This window comes from Eucyclogobius newberryi, unplaced genomic scaffold (genome assembly GCF_026437365.1).
Source record: "Eucyclogobius newberryi isolate DKJ021-1_F unplaced genomic scaffold, fEucNew1.0.hap1 SCAF_5, whole genome shotgun sequence".
Taxonomy (NCBI): domain Eukaryota; kingdom Metazoa; phylum Chordata; class Actinopteri; order Gobiiformes; family Gobiidae; genus Eucyclogobius; species Eucyclogobius newberryi.
Window position 1 is genome coordinate 2724160 of NW_027316167.1, and position 22112 is coordinate 2746271.

General features: G+C 47.1%; 2 protein-coding genes across 2 annotated transcripts in view; both read right to left on the reverse strand.

Moving 5' to 3' along the window:
* LOC140381488 (retinal cone rhodopsin-sensitive cGMP 3',5'-cyclic phosphodiesterase subunit gamma-like) overlaps positions 1-22112 on the reverse strand; it is a 455783-nt gene that overhangs the window by 55061 nt on the left and 378610 nt on the right. The window lies entirely within an intron of this gene.
* The window catches only part of shank2b (SH3 and multiple ankyrin repeat domains 2b), a 190558-nt gene that overhangs the window by 54029 nt on the left and 114417 nt on the right, over positions 1-22112 (reverse strand). The window contains exons 16-19 of the mRNA XM_072465600.1: positions 20550-20588; positions 17829-17941; positions 16831-16936; positions 9642-12099 (exon numbers count right to left, since the gene is read on the reverse strand). Of these exons, the coding sequence (XP_072321701.1) occupies positions 9642-12099; positions 16831-16936; positions 17829-17941; positions 20550-20588 (2716 nt within the window). The remainder of the gene's footprint in view (positions 1-9641; positions 12100-16830; positions 16937-17828; positions 17942-20549; positions 20589-22112) is intronic.

A 22112-nucleotide genomic window follows, 5' to 3' on the forward strand; every position in this document is an offset into this window, starting at 1 on the left:
AAACCAGGTCTAAACCAGGACTAAATCAGGTCTAAACCAGGACTAAACCAGGACTAAATCAGGTCTAAACCAGGACTAAACCAGGACTAAACCAGGACTAAACCAGGTCTAAACCAGGACTAAACCAGGACTAAACCAGGTCTAAACCAGGTCTAAACCAGGTCTAAATCAGGTCTAAACCAGGACTAAACCAGGACTAAACCAGGACTAAACCAGGTCTAAACCAGGACTAAACCAGGACTAAACCAGGACTAAACCAGGTCTAAACCAGGTCTAAACCAGGACTAAATCAGGTCTAAACCAGGACTAAACCAGGACTAAATCAGGTCTAAACCAGGACTAAACCAGGACTAAATCAGGTCTAAACCAGGACTAAACCAGGTCTAAACCAGGTCTAAACCAGGACTAAATCAGGTCTAAACCAGGACTAAACCAGGACTAAATCAGGTCTAAACCAGGACTAAACCAGGACTAAACCAGGACTAAACCAGGTCTAAACCAGGTCTAAACCAGGACTAAATCAGGTCTAAACCAGGACTAAACCAGGACTAAATCAGGTCTAAACCAGGACTAAACCAGGACTAAACCAGGACTAAACCAGGTCTAAACCAGGACTAAACCAGGACTAAACCAGGTCTAAACCAGGTCTAAACCAGGTCTAAATCAGGTCTAAACCAGGACTAAACCAGGACTAAACCAGGACTAAACCAGGTCTAAACCAGGACTAAACCAGGACTAAACCAGGACTAAACCAGGTCTAAACCAGGTCTAAACCAGGACTAAATCAGGTCTAAACCAGGACTAAACCAGGACTAAACCAGGACTAAACCAGGACTAAACCAGGTCTAAACCAGGTCTAAACCAGGTCTAAACCAGGACTAAACCAGGACTAAATCAGGTCTAAACCAGGACTAAACCAGGACTAAATCAGGTCTAAACCAGGACTAAACCAGGTCTAAACCCGGTCTAAACCAGGACTAAATCAGGTCTAAACCAGGACTAAACCAGGACTAAATCAGGTCTAAACCAGGACTAAACCAGGACTAAACCAGGACTAAACCAGGTCTAAACCAGGTCCAAACCAGGACTAAATCAGGTCTAAACCAGGACTAAACCAGGACTAAATCAGGTCTAAACCAGGACTAAACCAGGACTAAACCAGGTCTAAACCAGGACTAAACCAGGACTAAACCAGGTCTAAACCAGGTCTAAACCAGGTCTAAATCAGGTCTAAACCAGGACTAAACCAGGACTAAACCAGGACTAAACCAGGTCTAAACCAGGACTAAACCAGGACTAAACCAGGACTAAACCAGGTCTAAACCAGGTCTAAACCAGGACTAAATCAGGTCTAAACCAGGACTAAACCAGGACTAAATCAGGTCTAAACCAGGACTAAACCAGGACTAAACCAGGACTAAACCAGGACTAAACCAGGTCTAAACCAGGTCTAAACCAGGTCTAAACCAGGACTAAACCAGGACTAAATCAGGTCTAAACCAGGACTAAACCAGGACTAAATCAGGTCCAAACCAGGACTAAACCAGGACTAAACCAGGACTAAACCAGGACTAAACCAGGTCTAAACCAGGTCTAAACCAGGACTAAATCAGGTCTAAACCAGGACTAAACCAGGACTAAACCAGGACTAAACCAGGACTAAACCAGGTCTAAACCAGGTCTAAACCAGGACTAAACCAGGACCTCCTGTTCCTTCTGGCTCTCTGTGGCTCTCTCTGTGGCTCTCCGTGGCTCTCTCTGTGGCTCTCTGTGGCTCTCTCTGTGGCTCTCTGTGGCTCTCTGTGGCTCTCTGTGGCTCTCTCTGTGGCTCTCTCTGTGGCTCTCTGTGGCTCTCTGTGGCTCTCTCTGTGGCTCTCTGTGGCTCTCTCTGTGGCTCTCTATGTGGCTCTCTCTGTGGCTCTCTGTGGCTCTCTGTGGCTCTCTCTGTGGCTCTCTGTGGCTCTCTGTGGCTCTCTCTGTGGCTCTCTGTGGCTCTCTCTGTGGCTCTCTGTGGCTCTCTGTGGCTCTCTCTGTGGCTCTCTCTGTGGCTCTCTGTGGCTCTCTCTGTGGCTCTCTCTGTGGCTCTCTGTGGCTCTCTGTGGCTCTCTCTGTAGCTCTCTCTGTGGCTCTCTGTGGCTCTCTGTGGCTCTCTCTGTGGCTCTCTGTGGCTCTCTCTGTGGCTCTCTGTGGCTCTCTGTGGCTCTCTCTGTGGCTCTCTGTGGCTCTCTGTGGCTCTCTCTGTGGCTCTCTCTGTGGCTCTCTCTGTAGCTCTCTCTGTGGCTCTCTGTGGCTCTCTGTGGCTCTCTCTGTGGCTCTCTGTGGCTCTCTCTGTGGCTCTCTGTGGCTCTCTCTGTGGCTCTCTGTGGCTCTCTGTGGCTCTCTCTGTGGCTCTCTGTGGCTCTCTGTGGCTCTCTCTGTGGCTCTCTGTGGCTCTCTGTGGCTCTCTCTGTGGCTCTCTGTGGCTCTCTCTGTGGCTCTCTGTGGCTCTCTCTATGGCTCTCTGTGGCTCTCTCTGTGGCTCTCTGTGGCTCTCTGTGGCTCTCTCTGTGGCTCTCTGTGGCTCTCTCTGTGGCTCTCTGTGGCTCTCTCTGTGGCTCTCTGTGGCTCTCTGTGGCTCTCTCTGTGGCTCTCTGTGGCTCTCTGTGGCTCTCTCTGTGGCTCTCTCTGTGGCTCTCTGTGGCTCTCTCTGTAGCTCTCTCTGTGGCTCTCTCTGTGGCTCTCTGTGGCTCTCTGTGGCTCTCTGTGGCTCTCTCTGTGGCTCTCTCTGTGGCTCTCTGTGGCTCTCTGTGGCTCTCTCTGTGGCTCTCTGTGGCTCTCTGTGGCTCTCTCTGTGGCTCTCTGTGGCTCTCTCTGTGGCTCTCTCTGTGGCTCTCTGTGGCTCTCTGTGGCTCTCTCTGTGGCTCTCTCTGTGGCTCTCTGTGGCTCTCTGTGGCTCTCTCTGTAGCTCTCTCTGTGGCTCTCTGTGGCTCTCTGTGGCTCTCTCTGTGGCTCTCTGTGGCTCTCTCTGTGGCTCTCTGTGGCTCTCTGTGGCTCTCTCTGTGGCTCTCTGTGGCTCTCTCTGTGGCTCTCTCTGTGGCTCTCTCTGTAGCTCTCTCTGTGGCTCTCTGTGGCTCTCTGTGGCTCTCTCTGTGGCTCTCTGTGGCTCTCTCTGTGGCTCTCTGTGGCTCTCTCTGTGGCTCTCTGTGGCTCTCTGTGGCTCTCTCTGTGGCTCTCTGTGGCTCTCTGTGGCTCTCTCTGTGGCTCTCTGTGGCTCTCTGTGGCTCTCTGTGGCTCTCTCTGTGGCTCTCTGTGGCTCTCTGTGGCTCTCTGTGGCTCTCTCTGTGGCTCTCTGTGGCTCTCTGTGGCTCTCTCTGTGGCTCTCTGTGGCTCTCTCTGTGGCTCTCTGTGGCTCTCTCTATGGCTCTCTGTGGCTCTCTCTGTGGCTCTCTGTGGCTCTCTGTGGCTCTCTCTGTGGCTCTCTGTGGCTCTCTCTGTGGCTCTCTGTGGCTCTCTCTGTGGCTCTCTGTGGCTCTCTGTGGCTCTCTCTGTGGCTCTCTGTGGCTCTCTGTGGCTCTCTCTGTGGCTCTCTCTGTGGCTCTCTGTGGCTCTCTCTGTAGCTCTCTCTGTGGCTCTCTCTGTGGCTCTCTGTGGCTCTCTGTGGCTCTCTGTGGCTCTCTCTGTGGCTCTCTCTGTGGCTCTCTGTGGCTCTCTGTGGCTCTCTCTGTGGCTCTCTGTGGCTCTCTGTGGCTCTCTCTGTGGCTCTCTCTGTGGCTCTCTGTGGCTCTCTGTGGCTCTCTCTGTGGCTCTCTGTGGCTCTCTGTGGCTCTCTCTGTGGCTCTCTCTGTGGCTCTCTGTGGCTCATGTAAAATGCATGTGTTGCAGGTGAATTATAGATGGATATTATCATTTGCTCTCGTTCTGAAGATGTGACGTTAAAAATCCATGAGGAGCCAAATCCATCACTTTCCCACTTAGAGCCCCACGGGAGCCCAGACGTTCTAACACTGTTCTAACGCCTTTTTTAACCCTGTTCTAACGCTGTTCTAACCCTGTTCTAACACTGTTCTAACCCTGTTCTAACACTGTTCTAACACTGTTCTAACGCTGTTCTAACGCCTTTTTAACGCTGTTCTAACCCTGTTCTAACGCTGTTCTAACCCTGTTCTAACGCTGTTCTAACACTGTTCTAACGCTGTTCTAACACTGTTCTAACACTGTTCTAACACTGTTCTAACGCCTTTTTAACACTGTTCTAACACTGTTCTAACGCCTTTTTAACACTGTTCTAACACTGTTCTAACACTGTTCTAACACTGTTCTAACGCCTTTTTAACACTGTTCTAACACTGTTCTAACCCTGTTCTAACGCTGTTCTAACACTGTTCTAACGCTGTTCTAACACTGTTCTAACACTGTTCTAACACTGTTCTAACGCTGTTCTAACACTGTTCTAACACTGTTCTAACACTGTTCTAACACTGTTCTAACGCTGTTCTAACGCATTTTTAACACTGTTCTAACGCTGTTCTAACGCTGTTCTAACCCTGTTCTAACCCTGTTCTAACGCTGTTCTAACGCCTTTTTAACACTGTTCTAACGCTGTTCTAACGCCTTTTTAACACTGCTCTAACGCTGTTCTAACGCTGTTCTAACTCTGTTCTAACGCTGTTCTAACGCTGTTCTAACGCTGTTCTAACACTGTTCTAACAATGTTCTAACGCTGTTCTAACTCTGTTCTAACGCTGTTCTAACACTGTTCTAACGCTGTTCTAACGCTGTTCTAACGCTGTTCTAACCCTGTTCAAACCCTGTTCTAACGCTGTTCTAACTCTGTTCTAACGCTGTTCTAACACTGTTCTAACGCTGTTCTAACGCTGTTCTAACGCTGTTCTAACCCTGTTCAAACCCTGTTCTAACGCTGTTCTAACACTGTTCTAACACTGTTCTAGCTCTGTTCTAACGCTGTTTTAACTCTGTTCCAACCCTGTTCTAACGCTGTTCTAACACTGTTCTAACGATGTTCTAACGCTGTTCTAACACTGTTCTAACTCTGTTCTAACACTGTTCTAACTCTGTTCTAACGCAGTTCTAACGCTATTCTAGCTCTGTTATAACGCTGTTCTAACACTGTTCTAACACTGTTTTAACTCTGTTCTAGCTCTGTTCTAACTCTGTTCTAACGCTGTTCTAACTCTGTTCTAACACTGTTCTAACTCTGTTCTAACGCAGTTCTAACGCTATTCTAGCTCTGTTATAACGCTGTTCTAACACTGTTCTAACACTGTTTTAACTCTGTTCTAGCTCTGTTCTAACTCTGTTCTAACGCTGTTCTAACGCTGTTCTAACGCTGTTCTAACGCTGTTCTAACACTGTTCTAACGCTGTTCTAACTCTGTTCTTACTCTGTTCTAACACTGTTCTAACGTTGTTCTAACGCTGTTCTAACTCTGTTCTAACTCTGTTCTAACGCTGTTCTAACACTGTTCTAACAATGTTCTAACTCTGTTCTAACTCTGTTCTAACGCTGTTCTAACACTGTTCTAACGCTGTTCTAACGCTGTTCTAACGCTGTTCTAACACTGTTCTAACAATGTTCTAACGCTGTTCTAACTCTGTTCTAACGCTGTTCTAACGCTGTTCTAACACTGTTCTAACGCTGTTCTAACGCTGTTCTTACGCTGTTCTAACGCTGTTCTAACGCTGTTCTAACCCTGTTCTAACGCTGTTCTAACCCTGTTCTAACCCTGTTCTAACCCTGTTCTAACGCTGTTCTAACACTGTTCTAACGCTGTTCTAACACTGTTCTAACGCTGTTCTAACGCCTTTTTAACACTGTTCTAACGCCTTTTTAACACTGTTCTAACGCTGTTCTAACGCTGTTCTAACGCTGTTCTAACGCTGTTCTAACGCCTTTTTAACACTGTTCTAACGCCTTTTTAACACTGTTCTAACACTGTTCTAACGCTGTTCTAACGCTGTTCTAACGCTGTTCTAACTCTGTTCTAACGCTGTTCTAACACTGTTCTAACAATGTTCTAACGCTGTTCTAACACTGTTCTAACTCTGTTCTAACGCTGTTCTAACGCTGTTCTAACGCTGTTCTAACGCTGTTCTTACGCTGTTCTAACGCTGTTCTAACGCTGTTCTAACACTGTTCTAACAATGTTCTAACGCTGTTCTAACTCTGTTCTAACGCTGTTCTAACACTGTTCTAACGCTGTTCTAACGCTGTTCTAACGCTGTTCTAACCCTGTTCAAACCCTGTTCTAACGCTGTTCTAACTCTGTTCTAACGCTGTTCTAACACTGTTCTAACGCTGTTCTAACGCTGTTCTAACGCTGTTCTAACCCTGTTCAAACCCTGTTCTAACGCTGTTCTAACACTGTTCTAACACTGTTCTAGCTCTGTTCTAACGCTGTTTTAACTCTGTTCCAACCCTGTTCTAACGCTGTTCTAACACTGTTCTAACGATGTTCTAACGCTGTTCTAACACTGTTCTAACTCTGTTCTAACACTGTTCTAACTCTGTTCTAACGCAGTTCTAACGCTATTCTAGCTCTGTTATAACGCTGTTCTAACACTGTTCTAACACTGTTTTAACTCTGTTCTAGCTCTGTTCTAACTCTGTTCTAACGCTGTTCTAACTCTGTTCTAACACTGTTCTAACTCTGTTCTAACGCAGTTCTAACGCTATTCTAGCTCTGTTATAACGCTGTTCTAACACTGTTCTAACACTGTTTTAACTCTGTTCTAGCTCTGTTCTAACTCTGTTCTAACGCTGTTCTAACGCTGTTCTAACGCTGTTCTAACGCTGTTCTAACGCTGTTCTAACACTGTTCTAACGCTGTTCTAACTCTGTTCTTACTCTGTTCTAACACTGTTCTAACGTTGTTCTAACGCTGTTCTAACTCTGTTCTAACTCTGTTCTAACGCTGTTCTAACACTGTTCTAACAATGTTCTAACTCTGTTCTAACTCTGTTCTAACGCTGTTCTAACACTGTTCTAACGCTGTTCTAACGCTGTTCTAACGCTGTTCTAACACTGTTCTAACAATGTTCTAACGCTGTTCTAACTCTGTTCTAACGCTGTTCTAACGCTGTTCTAACACTGTTCTAACGCTGTTCTAACGCTGTTCTTACGCTGTTCTAACGCTGTTCTAACGCTGTTCTAACCCTGTTCTAACGCTGTTCTAACCCTGTTCTAACCCTGTTCTAACGCTGTTCTAACGCTGTTCTAACGCTGTTCTAACACTGTTCTAACGCTGTTCTAACACTGTTCTAACCCTGTTCAAACCCTGTTCTAACGCTGTTCTAACACTGTTCTAACGCTGTTCTAACACTGTTCTAACGCTGTTCTAACGCCTTTTTAACACTGTTCTAACGCCTTTTTAACACTGTTCTAACGCTGTTCTAACGCTGTTCTAACGCTGTTCTAACGCTGTTCTAACGCCTTTTTAACACTGTTCTAACGCCTTTTTAACACTGTTCTAACACTGTTCTAACGCTGTTCTAACGCTGTTCTAACGCTGTTCTAACTCTGTTCTAACGCTGTTCTAACACTGTTCTAACAATGTTCTAACGCTGTTCTAACACTGTTCTAACTCTGTTCTAACGCTGTTCTAACGCTGTTCTAACGCTGTTCTTACGCTGTTCTAACGCTGTTCTAACGCTGTTCTAACCCTGTTCTAACGCTGTTCTAACGCTGTTCTAACGCTGTTCTAACGCTGTTCTAACCCTGTTCTAACCCTGTTCTAACGCTGTTCTAACGCTGTTCTAACGCTGTTCTAACACTGTTCTAACGCTGTTCTAACACTGTTCTAACTCTGTTCTAACGCTGTTCAAACGCAGTTCTAACGCTGTTCTAACAATGTTCTAATTCTGTTCTAACACTGTTCTAACTCTGTTCTAACGCTGTTCTAACATTGTTCTAACTCTGTTCTAACACTATTCCAACACTGTTCTAACTCTGTTCTAACACTATTCTAGCTCTGTTCTAACGCTGTTCTAACACTGTTCTAACTCTGTTCTAACGCTGTTCTAACACTGTTCTAACGATGTTCTAACGCTGTTCTAACACTGTTCTAACTCTGTTCTAACACTGTTCTAGCTCTGTTATAACGCTGTTCTAACACTGTTCTAACACTGTTTTAACTCTGTTCTAGCTCTGTTCTAACTCTGTTCTAACTCTGTTCTAACGCTGTTCTAACGCTGTTCTAACGCTGTTCTAACGCTGTTCTAACACTGTTCTAACGCTGTTCTAACTCTGTTCTTACTCTGTTCTAACTCTGTTCTAACGCTGTTCTAACACTGTTCTAACGATGTTCTAACGATGTTCTAACGCTGTTCTAACGCAGTTCTAACGCTGTTCTAGCTCTGTTATAACGCTGTTCTAACACTGTTCTAACACTGTTTTAACTCTGTTCTAGCTCTGTTCTAACTCTGTTCTAACTCTGTTCTAACGCTGTTCTAACGCTGTTCTAACGCTGTTCTAACACTGTTCTAACGCTGTTCTAACTCTGTTCTTACTCTGTTCTAACACTGTTCTAACGTTGTTCTAACGCTGTTCTAACTCTGTTCTAACACTGTTCTAACGTTGTTCTAACGCTGTTCTAACTCTGTTCTAACTCTGTTCTAACTCTGTTCTAATTCTGTTCTAACGCTGTTAAAACTCGGTTCTAACTCTGTTCCTCGTCACAAACTGTGTGTGTTGGGGCTGGCTTTTGTTTATTCCCTCTGCTGCCAGTAGATGGAGCGCTAACACAAATCCTCATGAGGGAACGCCTGACTGAGAGAACGTCATGTAAGCTTTTCAATACAAACATCGTTCTAAGTTCAAAAACGTGAGACGGTTCAGAGCAGAAGAACGTGGATGTCACATGTTTTCAAGGGTTCTATGGCCGTGAAAACAGCTGTAATGGTACAAACAAATGTAATGCCACAACATGGAAAATTCCAGGGTCTAAAGCCAGAATCATAGGTTTGTTCCCTCACGTGGAACATGAAGATCACTGCAGGTTCTTTACACCACTCTTTGTGTTTCAGTCGTAGAAAAGTGACTTTAAATATTTCACCTGAAACTTCATCAGCCGAAGAAATACAAACAACAAAACACAAACAACTGTCCTAAATCTGCGCTAAACCTGCGCTAAACCTGCGCTAAACCTGTGCTAAACCTGCGCTAAACCTGCGCCAAACCTGCGCTAAACCTGTGCTAAACCTGCGCTAAACCTGCGCTAAACCTGCGCTAAACCTGTCCTAAACATGTGCTAAACCTGCGCTAAACCTGCGCTAAACCGGTACTAAACCTGTGCTAAACCTGTGCTAAACCTGCGCTAAACCTGTCCTAAACCTGTGCTAAACCTGCGCTAAACCTGTCCTAAACCTGCGCTAAACCTGCGCTAAACCTGCGCTAAACCTGTGCTAAACCTGCGCTAAACCTGCGCTAAACCTGCGCTAAACCGGTACTAAACCTGTGCTAAACCTGTGCTAAACCTGTGCTAAACCTGTGCTAAACCTGTGCTAAACCTGTACTAAACCTGTGCTAAACCTGTCCTAAACCCAGCTTAAACCTGCGCTAAACCTGTCCTAAACCTTGTCCAAACATAAAGATGAATTAAAGTTACGAGCACTTTTTAAACACATTTGTTCTTTGTGTGTTTTTACCTTGTCCCGAAGGCGGCTCTGCCCCCTGGTGGTGAGTCCAGTGCGTCTGCAGGTTTGTTGGGCCGGTTCATGTGCTGCAGGATCGTACTGAGCTCCGTCATCACCGTGTTCTTCGTGTCCGGAGTGGTCGGGGGGCTGCGCAGCTCGGGTACTCCCCACAGCTTTGAACTCCTTTGGGTCGGCGTCCGCGGAGCTTCTGCGGCCGACGCAGAGGCAGGATTCTGGGTCATTCCCGCCGGCGACGCCCCGAACGCCTCCGGAGGCTCCTCTATCAGCGCGTCGTGATACAACGAGGTCCGATTGATCACCGATTTACCTTTGGGCTTCGGCGGAACGGGAGGTCGGTCCGCTAAGAAGGCGTGTCCATCGGCGCCTGCGTAGAGACTCTCCAAAGCGCTGTCGCAGAACCCGCCTTCCGACGACAGCGTGGAAATGCTAGAGACATTACTGATGCTCTCCATGTGCTGAGGGTCACCGCTGCTCCGGCTGTCCACCTCCTCGATGCCCGAGTCCCCGACCATGGACTCCGGGTCGGGCTGCGGAGGCGCGTGAGGCTGGAACGACGGCGGTGGGACGCTGTTGGCCAGCCGTTTGTGGTGGTCGGCGACGGAGGGCGGGGCATGGTGGTGGTACGGCGGCAGAGGAGGCCCGCCGTTCCGTCGCTGCTGCTGGAGCATTTCCGCGTACGCGCTGGCCTGATCGTCTGAGATGTCTATGCTGTTGGCGAACTCTAGCGGCGGCGGGAGCGGATCGGAAAACTCAAACTCCTCTTCGATGTCCACGGACGCCAACGGAGGAGGTGGAATTCGAAATGGGAGTTTTACCGGTTCGTCTAACGATTCACCCAGAGGGATGCTTCGTCTGCGCGACGGAGGGTTGGACAGAGGCGCTAAAGAGTTTTGCGATTCCGGTTGGTTTGGGTCTTTCAGTTCCGAGGGCGTGTTGCTGTCCTCCGCGTCCTGAGCGCTGACTTTGCTCGCGTCTGTCGTGTGAACCATTAACAACCCGGCGGACTTCGGTTGCTCCGTGACGTCCGGCGGCGCGCTTTTCCTCTCCTCGACGGCCTGATGCTTCCTCTCCTCCCTGGCCGAATCGGACTCGTACTTCTGCTCGGTCATTTGCCTCCGTAGCCCGCCTCTGCCCCGCCCCATCGTCGTGGAGGAGATCTCCGCGAAGCTTGTTTCTATTCTGGATCGAAGCTTGGTGTCGATGAAGAGCGGTTGGTTGAGGTCCGTTTTGTGGCTTGGCTGAATCGGGGGCAGCGACTGAGCTTCGCGTTTCGGCGTTTGCACCTGAGATAGATTCTGCTGCTGCTGAGTTTGCGGGTGGTTTTGCTGCTCCTTCATCGCCCTGTCTCTTGCGGCTAACGCTAAAGCTAAGGGTGAGTTGGGGTCGAGTGGTTTGCCCGTTACAGGATGGAGGTAGGTTCCATTGGCGCGATAATGGCTTTTGGGAGATGTGGACGGGAGACTGGCGGGGCTGTCGAAGTTCGGACAGTGTCCCGTTCTCGTACTGAGCGGTTCTCGGACCACCATCGGCTCTGGCGTGTTAAAATCTGTCATGTTTCCGCTGCCACCTCCCACCGGTTTCCCGAGGTGAACTGTGGGCGGCGCCAATATCCTTCTGAGCCTCTCATCGCTGCTGAACATGCCTTCATCGATGGACTTGGATTGGCGTAAGCGCGGCGTCGGCGTCGATCCGCTAAACTCATCGTCGCCCATGTCTATCGACTGGAACGCTATCGAGTGCTTCCTTGCTTCCAGCCTCTTTTCCCTGTCCCGAACCGCGCCCGCAATGGCCACAGTGAACGGATTACCCAAAGACGGGTCGTCGGGTCGCAGGCCGCCGCTCCCGGGAATGCTGGCCATGAGCGGCGGGTGCTCGGGGGTGGTGGGTTCGATTTCCATGCTGCTGCCCTGGCTGCTTTTCCCGCTGCTGCTGGTGGACGGCTCTTTGATGATGATGGTGGGGATCGGGATGGACGAACAAGTGCGCTCCACTGGGGTCGTCGGCATCGAAACAGGGCCCGACGGACTCGCCGGAACGTGCTTTTCTGGGCTATCTTCCACGTTGGACTGCTTCACTAACATCCCCTTTCGCCTGGCTGGTTTCGCCGGTATGTAAAGCGTCCTGTTTCCCACTTCGGAGTACGGATTCTCAGGAATGGGCGCTCGACTCCGCGTCCGCGTGCTCTCAAACTGCTCCGAGCTTTGCCTGAAGTATCCTCGCCGTAACGTGCCGACGTCTCTGCTGATGGTCGTGACGGCGTTTGGCGAGTTTTGGTTGAAACTGGGCCGCGTCGTGCCGTAACCTTTGGCCCCGGGTCCGGAGTTGAAGCCGGGCGGGGACGGCGGCGAGCTGGCCGGAGGCGGAGGGATGTCCTCGGAGGTGTCGGGCATGGACAAACTTCTGGAGAACTTCAGCAGCGGCGGCGTCAGGAAACCGTGCTTTTCGTCCTCTAAAAGACCGAAAAAGACAAGAAAAGGTGTCGGAACCTCAGGAAGTTCGAGCGACTTTTCAATGTGTCGAATGTCTTGGCACAAATGTATGGAAAACATTCAGAGACATTTAAACGTCTGTGTGGACATTTAGAGACACTAGATTCATTCATGTCTAGATTTCAAATGGGTTTCATACAGACCGTTCTCTAGAAGCATATTCATGTGGTTATGATTTTGGAGTAATACTTTTGACTACTTTTGTGTTAAATGGCCAAAGTTTAGAAGTCCTTCTTTGTTTTACCTGTTAGCTGAGGCTAGCGCTACATGCTAGTGGTGCCGACCTTTGAGGAGCTTGAGTTTAAGTGTTTGACAGCGACAGGAGGACTCACTCTGCCTCCAAGATCCTTCAGTCTGAAGCAGGTTTGATTTACCGTATTTTAAGGACTATACTATTCTCCACTTAAATGTGATATGATTCATTTTTTTCACATGGCAACCACAAGAGGGCGCTCTAGGCTCTAAGCGACGCAGAAGAAGAATCTGCACTTCCTCTTCCTCTGGAGTTTGTGGAGTTGTTTAAAAGTGACACAGAGGAAGAAGAATTCAATGGATTTAGTGATTTGGGGTAAAACTGATGCTTTGCTAAACTTGTTAGCATGTTCTTTATGCTATAGTTATCTGAATAACTGTTCATATGTTACGTTAACATACCAGACACTTACCACAGTTCTGTCTGTGCCTCATGTAGCTGAAGGTGTTAGCGTTAGCATACGTCATGTAGCTGAAGGTGTTAGCGTTAGCATACGTCATGTAGCTGAAGGTGTTAGCGTTAGCATCCGTCATGTAGCTGAAGGTGTTAGCGTTAGCATATGTCATGTAGCTGAAGGTGTTAGCGTTAGCATATGTCATGTAGCTGAAGGTGTTAGCATTAGCATACGTCATGTAGCTGAAGGTGTTAGCGTTAGCACACGTCATGTAGCTGAAAGTGTTAGCGTTAGCATATGTCATGTAGCTGAAGGTGTTAGCGTTAGCATATGTCATGTAGCTGAAGGTGTTAGCGTTAGCATACGTCATGTAGCTGAAGGTGTTAGCGTTAGCATACGTCATGTAGCTGAAGGTGTTAGCATTAGCACACGTCATGTAGCTGAAAGTGTTAGCGTTAGCATAATGTCATGTAGCTGAAGGTGTTAGCATTAGCATACTTCAGTGCGACTTATACTCCAGTGCGACTTATACTCCAGTGCTACTTATACTCCAGTGCTACTTATACGCCAGTGTGACTTATACGCCAGTGCGACTTATACTCCAGTGCGACTTATACGCCAGTGCGACTTATACGCCAGTGCGACTTATACGCCAGTGCGACTTATACGCCAGTGCGACTTATACTCCAGTGCGACTTATACGCCAGTGCGACTTATACGCCAGTGCGACTTATACTCCAGTGCGACTTATACGCCAGTGCTACTTATACGCCAGTGCGACTTATACGCCAGTGCGACTTATACTCCAGTGCGACTTATACTCCAGTGCTACTTATACTCCAGTGCGGCTTATACTCCAGTGCGACTTATACGCCAGTGCTACTTATACGCCAGTGCGACTTATACGCCAGTGCGACTTATACGCCAGTGCGACTTATACTCCAGTGCGACTTATACGCCAGTGCGACTTATACGCCAGTGCGACTTATACTCCAGTGCGACTTATACGCCAGTGCTACTTATACGCCAGTGCGACTTATACGCCAGTGCGACTTATACTCCAGTGCGACTTATACTCCAGTGCTACTTATACTCCAGTGCGACTTATACTCCAGTGCGACTTATACTCCAGTGCTACTTATACTCCAGTGCTACTTATATTCCAGTGCTACTTATACGCCAGTGCTACTTATACTCCAGTGCGACTTATACTCCAGTGCTACTTATACGCCAGTGCTACTTATACTCCAGTGCTACTTATACTCCGGTGCGACTAATACTCCGGTGCGACTAATACTCCAGTGCGACTTATACTCCAGTGCTACTTATACGCCAGTGCTACTTATACTCCAGTGCGACTTATACTCCGGTGCGACTTATACTCCAGTGCGACTTATAATCCAGTGCGACCTATACTCCAGTGCGACTTATACTCCAGTGCGATTTATACTCCAGTGCTACTTATACTCTAGTACGACTTATACTCCAGTGCGACTTATACTCCAGTGCGACTTATACTCCAGTGTGATTTATAATCCAGTGCTACTTATTCTCCAGTGCTACTTATACTCCAGTGCTACTTATACTCCAGTGCGACTTATACGTCAGTGCTACTTATACTCCAGTGCTACTTATACGCCAGTGCTACTTATACTCCAGTGCTACTTATACGCCAGTGCTACTTATACTCCAGTGCTACTTATACTCCAGTGCTACTTATACTCCAGTGCTACTTATACTCCAGTGCTACTTATACGCCAGTGCTACTTATACTCCAGTGCTACTTATACTCCAGTGCTACTTATACTTCAGTGTTACTTATACTCCAGTGCGACTTATACTCCAGTGCTACTTATAGTCCAGTGGTACTTATACTCCAGTGCGACTTATACTTCAGTGCTTCTTATACTCCAGTGCGACTTATACTCCAGTGCGATTTATACTCCAGTGCTACTTATACTTCAGTGCTACTTATACTCCAGTGCAACATATACTCCAATGCTAATTATACTCCAGTGCAACTTATACTCCAGTGCGACTTATACTTCAGTATTACTTATACTCCAGTGCTACTTATACTCCAGTGCGACTTATACTCCAGTGCTACTTATACTTCAGTGCTTCTTATACTCCAGTGCGACTTATACTCCAGTGCGATTTATACTCCAGTGCTACTTATACTTCAGTGCTACTTATACTCCAGTGCGACATATACTCCAATGCTAATTATACTCCAGTGCGATTTATACTCCAGTGCTACTTATACCTCAGTGCAACTTATACTCCAGTGCGACTTGTACTCCAGTGCGACTTATACTCTAAGTGCGCCTTATACTCCAGTGCGACTTATACTCTAAGTGCGACTTATACTTCAGTGCAACTTATACTCCAATGATACTTATACTCCAGTGCGACTTATACTCCAGTGCTGCTTATACTCCAGTGCTACTTATACTCCAGTGCGACTTATACTCCAGTGCTACTTATACTCCAGTGCTACTTATACTCCAGTGCGACTTATACGCCAGTGTTACTTCTACTCCAGTGCTACTTATACTCCAGTGCTACTTATACTCCAGTGCGACTTATACGCCAGTGCGACTTATACTCCAGTGCGACTTATACTCCAGTGCGACTTATACTCCAGTGCTACTTATACTCCAGTGCTACTTATACTCCAGTGTGACTTATACTCAAGTGCTACTTATAATCCAGTGCGACTTATAAGCCAGTGCTACTTATACTCCAGTGCTACTTATACTCCAGTGTGACTTATACTCAAGTGCTACTTATAATCCAGTGCGACTTATACGCCAGTGCTACTTATACTCCAGTGCTACTTATACTCCAGTGTGACTTATACTCCAGTGCTACTTATACTCCAGTGCGACTTATACGCCAGTGTGACTTATACTCCAGTGCGACTTATACGCCAGTGTGACTTATACTCCAGTGCTACTTATACTCCAGTGCGACTTATACTCCAGTGCTACTTATACTCCAGTGCGACTTATACGCCAGTGTGACTTATACTCCAGTGCGACTTATACTCCAGTGCGACTTATACTTCAGTGCGACTCATATCCAACCAGGGATTTCCCAATATCAAGTTTTGACACATGATATTTACTATTTGTTTGTCCCTCAAGTGTGGACTGATTTGGAGAAGCGAGCGCACTCTGTAATGCTGCTCCCATAGCTTGGAACACTCTTTTTTTTCCTTCTCTATTATGTATTTTTTGGCTGGTGCGACTTATATTGCGGAAAATACGGTAAATAACAGCTCGTCTCAGTTGAATCTTGTCCCTGTCTCACTCTGAGGCCTACGATCTGGACCTTTAGTCGCAGACGGACAGAATGGTGCAGTGGACATCAGCCATATGCCCCGCCCTTGTAGCCATATGCCCCGCCCTTGTCGTCAGGGTAACGCTTTAAAATACAGTTCATTAGTCAACTTTATAATGAGCTTGTTTTATCTGTTTAGAACCAGGTCATTGGAAAGAGTTCAAAGAGCAGCTTATGAATGCTCTTACTACATCACAGCGTGCTTTATGAACACATTATTACGAGCTTTCTTTTCACTTTAACCCTAACATGACTTACTTGAATTATTCTTAATAAACTATATGATTACTTCAGTGTATTTTATATTTACCGACGCTTTTCATGTTTTCTTCATGTTTCAGCACAAATGACTTTGACTCGAGCAGTTGTTTATACTTTTGAACTTTAACTGCATTTCTTGGACCAATACTTTGTACTTCTACTTGAGTAATATCATTTTGACGTACTGTTATGTTCCCTTCACCTTAAGTGAGTAGTATTTGAGTTCTCAGCACGTTCGCGGCTCCGCCCACTTCTGCTGACCACTGTATTATTCATACTTGACTTTACTTGAATGACATCTACTTGAAACAAATATACCTTAACTTATGTCCAAAATGACCCATGGCCCACAAGTAGAAAAGTGAATGAATGGATATGAGGCTTCTAAAGAATATTCTGTGAGTTTGGCTCCTGCAGGTGTTCAGTTTTGGCTCTCACCGATGGACTTCTGCTTCTTCATCGTGCTCTTCTCAGGCAGCCCCAGGAAGGCCCCCGGGACAGTGGGGGGCACCACTGCCACGCCCTGACGCTCGTGGTACAGAGACTGCGGACCACAAAAAAGCGACGGGTCAAAACCGGGACGAGAACCAGTTCAAACATATCAGAGAATCAGAGGTTATCACCGCTTCAACACGTTGTTATTGATGAAGCTTCATGACCAACACCTAAACATAAAGCGTATACCATATTTTCCGGACTATAAGTCGCACCTTTTTTCATAGTTTTGGCCGGGATGCGACTTATGTGATATTATTCGTTATTTTCACATGGCAACCACAAGAGGGCGCTCTAGGCTTCTAAGCGACACAGAAGAAGAATCTGCACTTCCTCTTCCTCTGGAGTTTGTGGAGTTGTTTAAAAGTGACACAGAGGAAGAAGAATTCAATGGATTTAGTGATTTTGGGTAAAACTGATGCTTTGCTAAACTTGTTAGCATGTTCTTTATGCTATAGCTATCTGAATAACTGTTCATATGTTACGTTAACATACCAGACACTTACCACAGTTCTGTCTGTGCCTCGTGTAGCTGAAGGTGTTAGCGTTAGCATACGTCATGTAGCTGAAGGTGTTAGCGTTAGCATACGTTATGTAGCTGAAGGTGTTAGCGTTAGCATACGTACACCTATTCACCATGTTCTCTCATCTGTTATTATTTTAAACTGCATTTCGAGATGAAATGTCTGTTCTTGGTTCTGGATTTCATCAAGTTTTAACAAAAATGCAACTTATACTCCAGTGCGACTTATATATGATTGTGCATTTTTTGGCTGGTGCGACTTATAGTCCGGAAAATAAGGTAAATAAATCATGATAAACCACGTTAATCCTTCTCCTCGCATGGACCTAAAACTGCAGACTGACCCGAACATCTCTAACAAACGTGTGAAACTGACACCAGAGCTACACGCGTGATCGTCCCGAGTCATTGCACTCACGTTCATGTCGGCGGCGGTAACCAGGCAGCGGCTCGTGGGGCGGGGCTTGATGGTGGCGATCTTTGTGTCGAATGGAGACGTCTTCTGCGCGTGTGACATCTCCTCCACTTTATCTGAGACGCACAGAAACACACACATATCACCCACAGAGCGCCGGGACAGGAGCAAGGACAAGAGCCGGGACAAACGAGGGGACAAGAGCCGAGACAAGAGCCGGGACAAGCGCCGGGACACGCGCTGCAAAAAGGGCAAATGTATGCGGGTCAAAGCCACTCATATTCAGACCTTTCACCTGAGAAGTTCTTGCTTTACCCACTTATTTCAAAAGATCACTTCTCACTTAAAGCAATAGTTCAATGAGTCAAATCGCTGTCACGCTGAGAGTAAAAACGGCTCACATTCTGAATCGTGGTCATGTGACTCGCGTACATTATGTTTTTTTGCAGCGTGACACAGGCCTGGCTCGTTCCTCGTTCCTCGCTCTCGATTGGACGTTTGGACGTTCATGATAAACTGGATGGAGGTGAGAAGTGCAGCCTGAAGCCGTGCAAAAAGATTCAACGTTCACTCCAAACTCCTCCTCCAACAGCCGAGCGCGTCGCCCCGAGTCCGTCTGCGATCCAAACCTCCGGAAATGTGATGGGCGATGGGTGGGGTCTGCCAAGAATGTCGCTGTGGCGCTACGGCCGTTAGCGCGCGGCGTTTGTCGTACGTTTCGCTCTGCTTTGATCTGTCTCGGCGGGTTTTAGTCGCTCTGAAATCAATCGAAATCAGACGAGGAGAACGGAGCCGTCGAGGCCACGTTGAAGATCGCCGGGGTTTCGGAAGTATAATTCTCATTCATTTTAGCCATAGAGTTTTACCAAAATTCAAATAGTAAGAGACAATCGCAACTAATATACACAACGCGGTTGCTTTTAGCCTAAAAAAACACATGTAAGACGTACTAACATGGAAGTTCAATGGGAACAGGTCTAATCACTTTATCTCTGTTGTTATTGTCCACAGCTAACATGGGCCCCTGATAAAGAGGGTCCGGAGCCACTGTGTCGTGAGGGACAGTGGTCACGCCTCTGGTCATGGCTCGGGGGTCAGATCTCCTCTGAATCTTTAGACCTTGATGGTTGTTCTTTCTCTTTTGGAGCTGATTTGATTGTGATGATGTCGTACGTGTCCGTTTATGTCACTGCTTTAAAAGGATGTGAGTGTCATTGTTCTGGAGGAGGGACGGAGACCTTTGTCAGGGAAAGTGATTATTTACTGTCACCAGGAAATAAAGATCCACCTTTTGACAAAGACAAACTCTGTTCAACTCTTTATTTCTTGGTAATTGTTTCCAGAAATTCCACAACTAGTTGGCGTCACGAATAGGATCCATCGTTGGTCGAGTGACGCAGGATTTGGCCAACCTTGTTCCCCCGGCCTCGTTCCCCCGGCCTCGTTCCCCCGGCCTCGTTCCCTCGGCCTCGTTCCTCCGGCCTCGTTCCTCCGGCCTCGTTCCCCCGGCCTCGTTCCCCCGGCCCCGTTCCTTCCGCCTCATTCCTCCGGCCTCGTTCCTCCGGCCTCGTTCCTCCGGCCTCGTTCCTCCGGCCTCGTTCCCCCGGCCTCGTTCCCCCGGCCCCGTTCCTCCCGCCTCATTCCTCCGGCCTCATTCCTCCGGCCTCATTCCTCCGGCCTCGTTCCTCCCGCCCCGTTCCTCCGGCCTCGTTCCCCCAGCCTCGTTCCCCCAGGCCCGTTCCACCGGCCTCGTTCCCCCGGCCCCGTTCCACCGGCCCCGTTCCTCCGGCCCCGTTCCTCCGGCCTCGTTCCTCCGGCCTCGTTCCCCCGGCCTCGTTCCCCCGGCCTCGTTCCCCCGGCCCCGTTCCTCCCGCCTCATTCCTCCCGCCTCATTCCTCCCGCCTCGTTCCTCCGGCCTCGTTCCCCCGGCCCTGTTCCTCCCACCTCATTCCTCTGGCCCTGTTCCTCCGGCCTCGTTCCACCGGCCTCGTTCCTCCCGCCTCGTTCCACCGGCCTTGTTCCTCATTCCATCGAGGTCCAAAGATTCTGAACCATGTCCTGAGGCATGACATGATACAGAGGCACTGTGTTTCTTTTGTTAGACTCCATTATGTGCGTCCTGTGCTAATCACCAATGCTAATCATTTATTAGCATTTTCTACATCAACAACACACAAAATGCTTTTATGAGTTCTTTTGTTTAACTACAGCTGACAGTAAAGATCAGGACCGTTTTGAGGTTTGAGACTTTTTGTTTGTTCACATCAGCGACCTGAACCAAGATGGCCGCCGGTGGCACAGGGTAACGTTCCAATATCAAATAATCTTTCAGTTCTAGACGTCAAATACAGGCACAAATGTTCAACGCTCAATGACAAATTGTGTTCCTGCTAAACATTAAGCTAGCTTGGCAAAATTATATCAAACATAACAGTATTTTCAGCTTGTTTTTCTTCGATTTGTGACTCTGAAGGACGAGAATGTGACTTCTTCGCCCTACGAGGAAACGGCTGCTGTGATTTTGGGCGTTACAAACATAAATTGACTTGAACTGAAACGTCCAAAACAGCGGCAGACTTGGCAGACTGTATCTCGTCGATTGTTGATGCTGATGCTTTCGTTGATCGGCCAGAGCCCTCATGGCTACATGCTAACGTGCTAACGAAGGCTAGCCACACTGCAGAAGGGGCTTCATGCTAATAGGCGCTAGCCTGAGTCAGTTACTTAGAGTGACTTGGAAAATAATCCTCCTCTTCTGCGGATCTACCCTCAAACAAACACCAAAAGAGAGAAGGGAGAAGGAAGAGGAGGACGAAGGGGCGAGAGCAGAGGGGAGACAATCACCAAAAACAACATCAACCAACAGTACACGGTGCAAAGATCTGCACGAGCTTCAGGACCAGAACTCAGGAGCTGACACAGGGTTTGAGCAGGTTTGACTGAGCTGAGAAACGAGCTCCACAAAGTCTCAGCTCTTCAGGAAACAGATCCACAAACATCAGAAAAGCTCCTGCAGCAGGTTCTTTATGACCACGAACCTCAACTTCAGGTTCTCACACAGCTCAATGTGGGCAAAGCTGTTCAAAAAAACTGTGTTTCTCCTGAATTCCAGTCACATTGTCTCCTTGTCCTCAGGTGGACACACTTCCAGGAGACGCACGACTTTGAGAAGGACCTGGACGAACCTCCACTCATGTTTGCCCTTTTATTTCAATGAAAATGTGATTGGAGGATTTAGACTTCAGTATCATGAAAATAGTAATAACTGTGAGTTTGATGTGAGCAACTGGAAAACAGGAGTCCACAGTGTCATGTTCAGTTCATGTTCAGTTCATGTTCTGTTCATGTTCAGTTCATGTTCTGTTCATGTTCTGTTCATGTTCAGTTCATGTTCTGTTCATGTTCAGTTCATGTTCTGTTCATGTTATGTTCATGTTCAGTTCATGTTCTGTTCATGTTCAGTTCATGTTCAGTTCATGTTCAGTTCATGTTCAGTTCATGTTCTGTTCATGTTCTGTTCATGTTCAGTTCATGTTCAGTTCATGTTCTGTTCATGTTCTGTTCATGTTCAGTTCATGTTCTGTTCATGTTCTGTTCATGTTCAGTTCAGTTCATGTTCTGTTCATGTTCTGTTCATGTTCAGTTCATGTTCAGTTCATGTTCAGTTCATGTTCTGCTCATGTTCTGTTCATGTTCAGTTCATGTTCTGTTCATGTTCTGTTCATGTTCAGTTCATGTTCAGTTCATGTTCAGTTCATGTTCTGTTCATGTTCTGTTCATGTTCAGTTCATGTTCTGTTCATGTTCAGTTCATGTTCTGTTCATGTTCTGTTCATGTTCAGTTCATGTTCAGTTCATGTTCTGTTCATGTTCAGTTCATGTTCTGTTCATGTTCTGTTCATGTTCAGTTCATGTTCTGTTCATGTTCTGTTCATGTTCAGTTCATGTTCAGTTCATGTTCAGTTCATGTTCTGTTCATGTTCTGTTCATGTTCAGTTCATGTTCTGTTCATCTTCAGTTCATGTTCTGTTCATGTTCTGTTCATGTTCAGTTCATGTTCAGTTCATGTTCTGTTCATGTTCAGTTCATGTTCAGTTCATGTTCTGTTCATGTTCTGTTCATGTTCAGTTCATGTTCTGTTCATGTTCTGTTCATGTTCAGTTCATGTTCTGTTCATGTTCTGTTCATGTTCAGTTCATGTTCAGTTCATGTTCTGTTCATGTTCTGTTCATGTTCAGTTCATGTTCAGTTCATGTTCTGTTCATGTTCTGTTCATGTTCAGTTCATG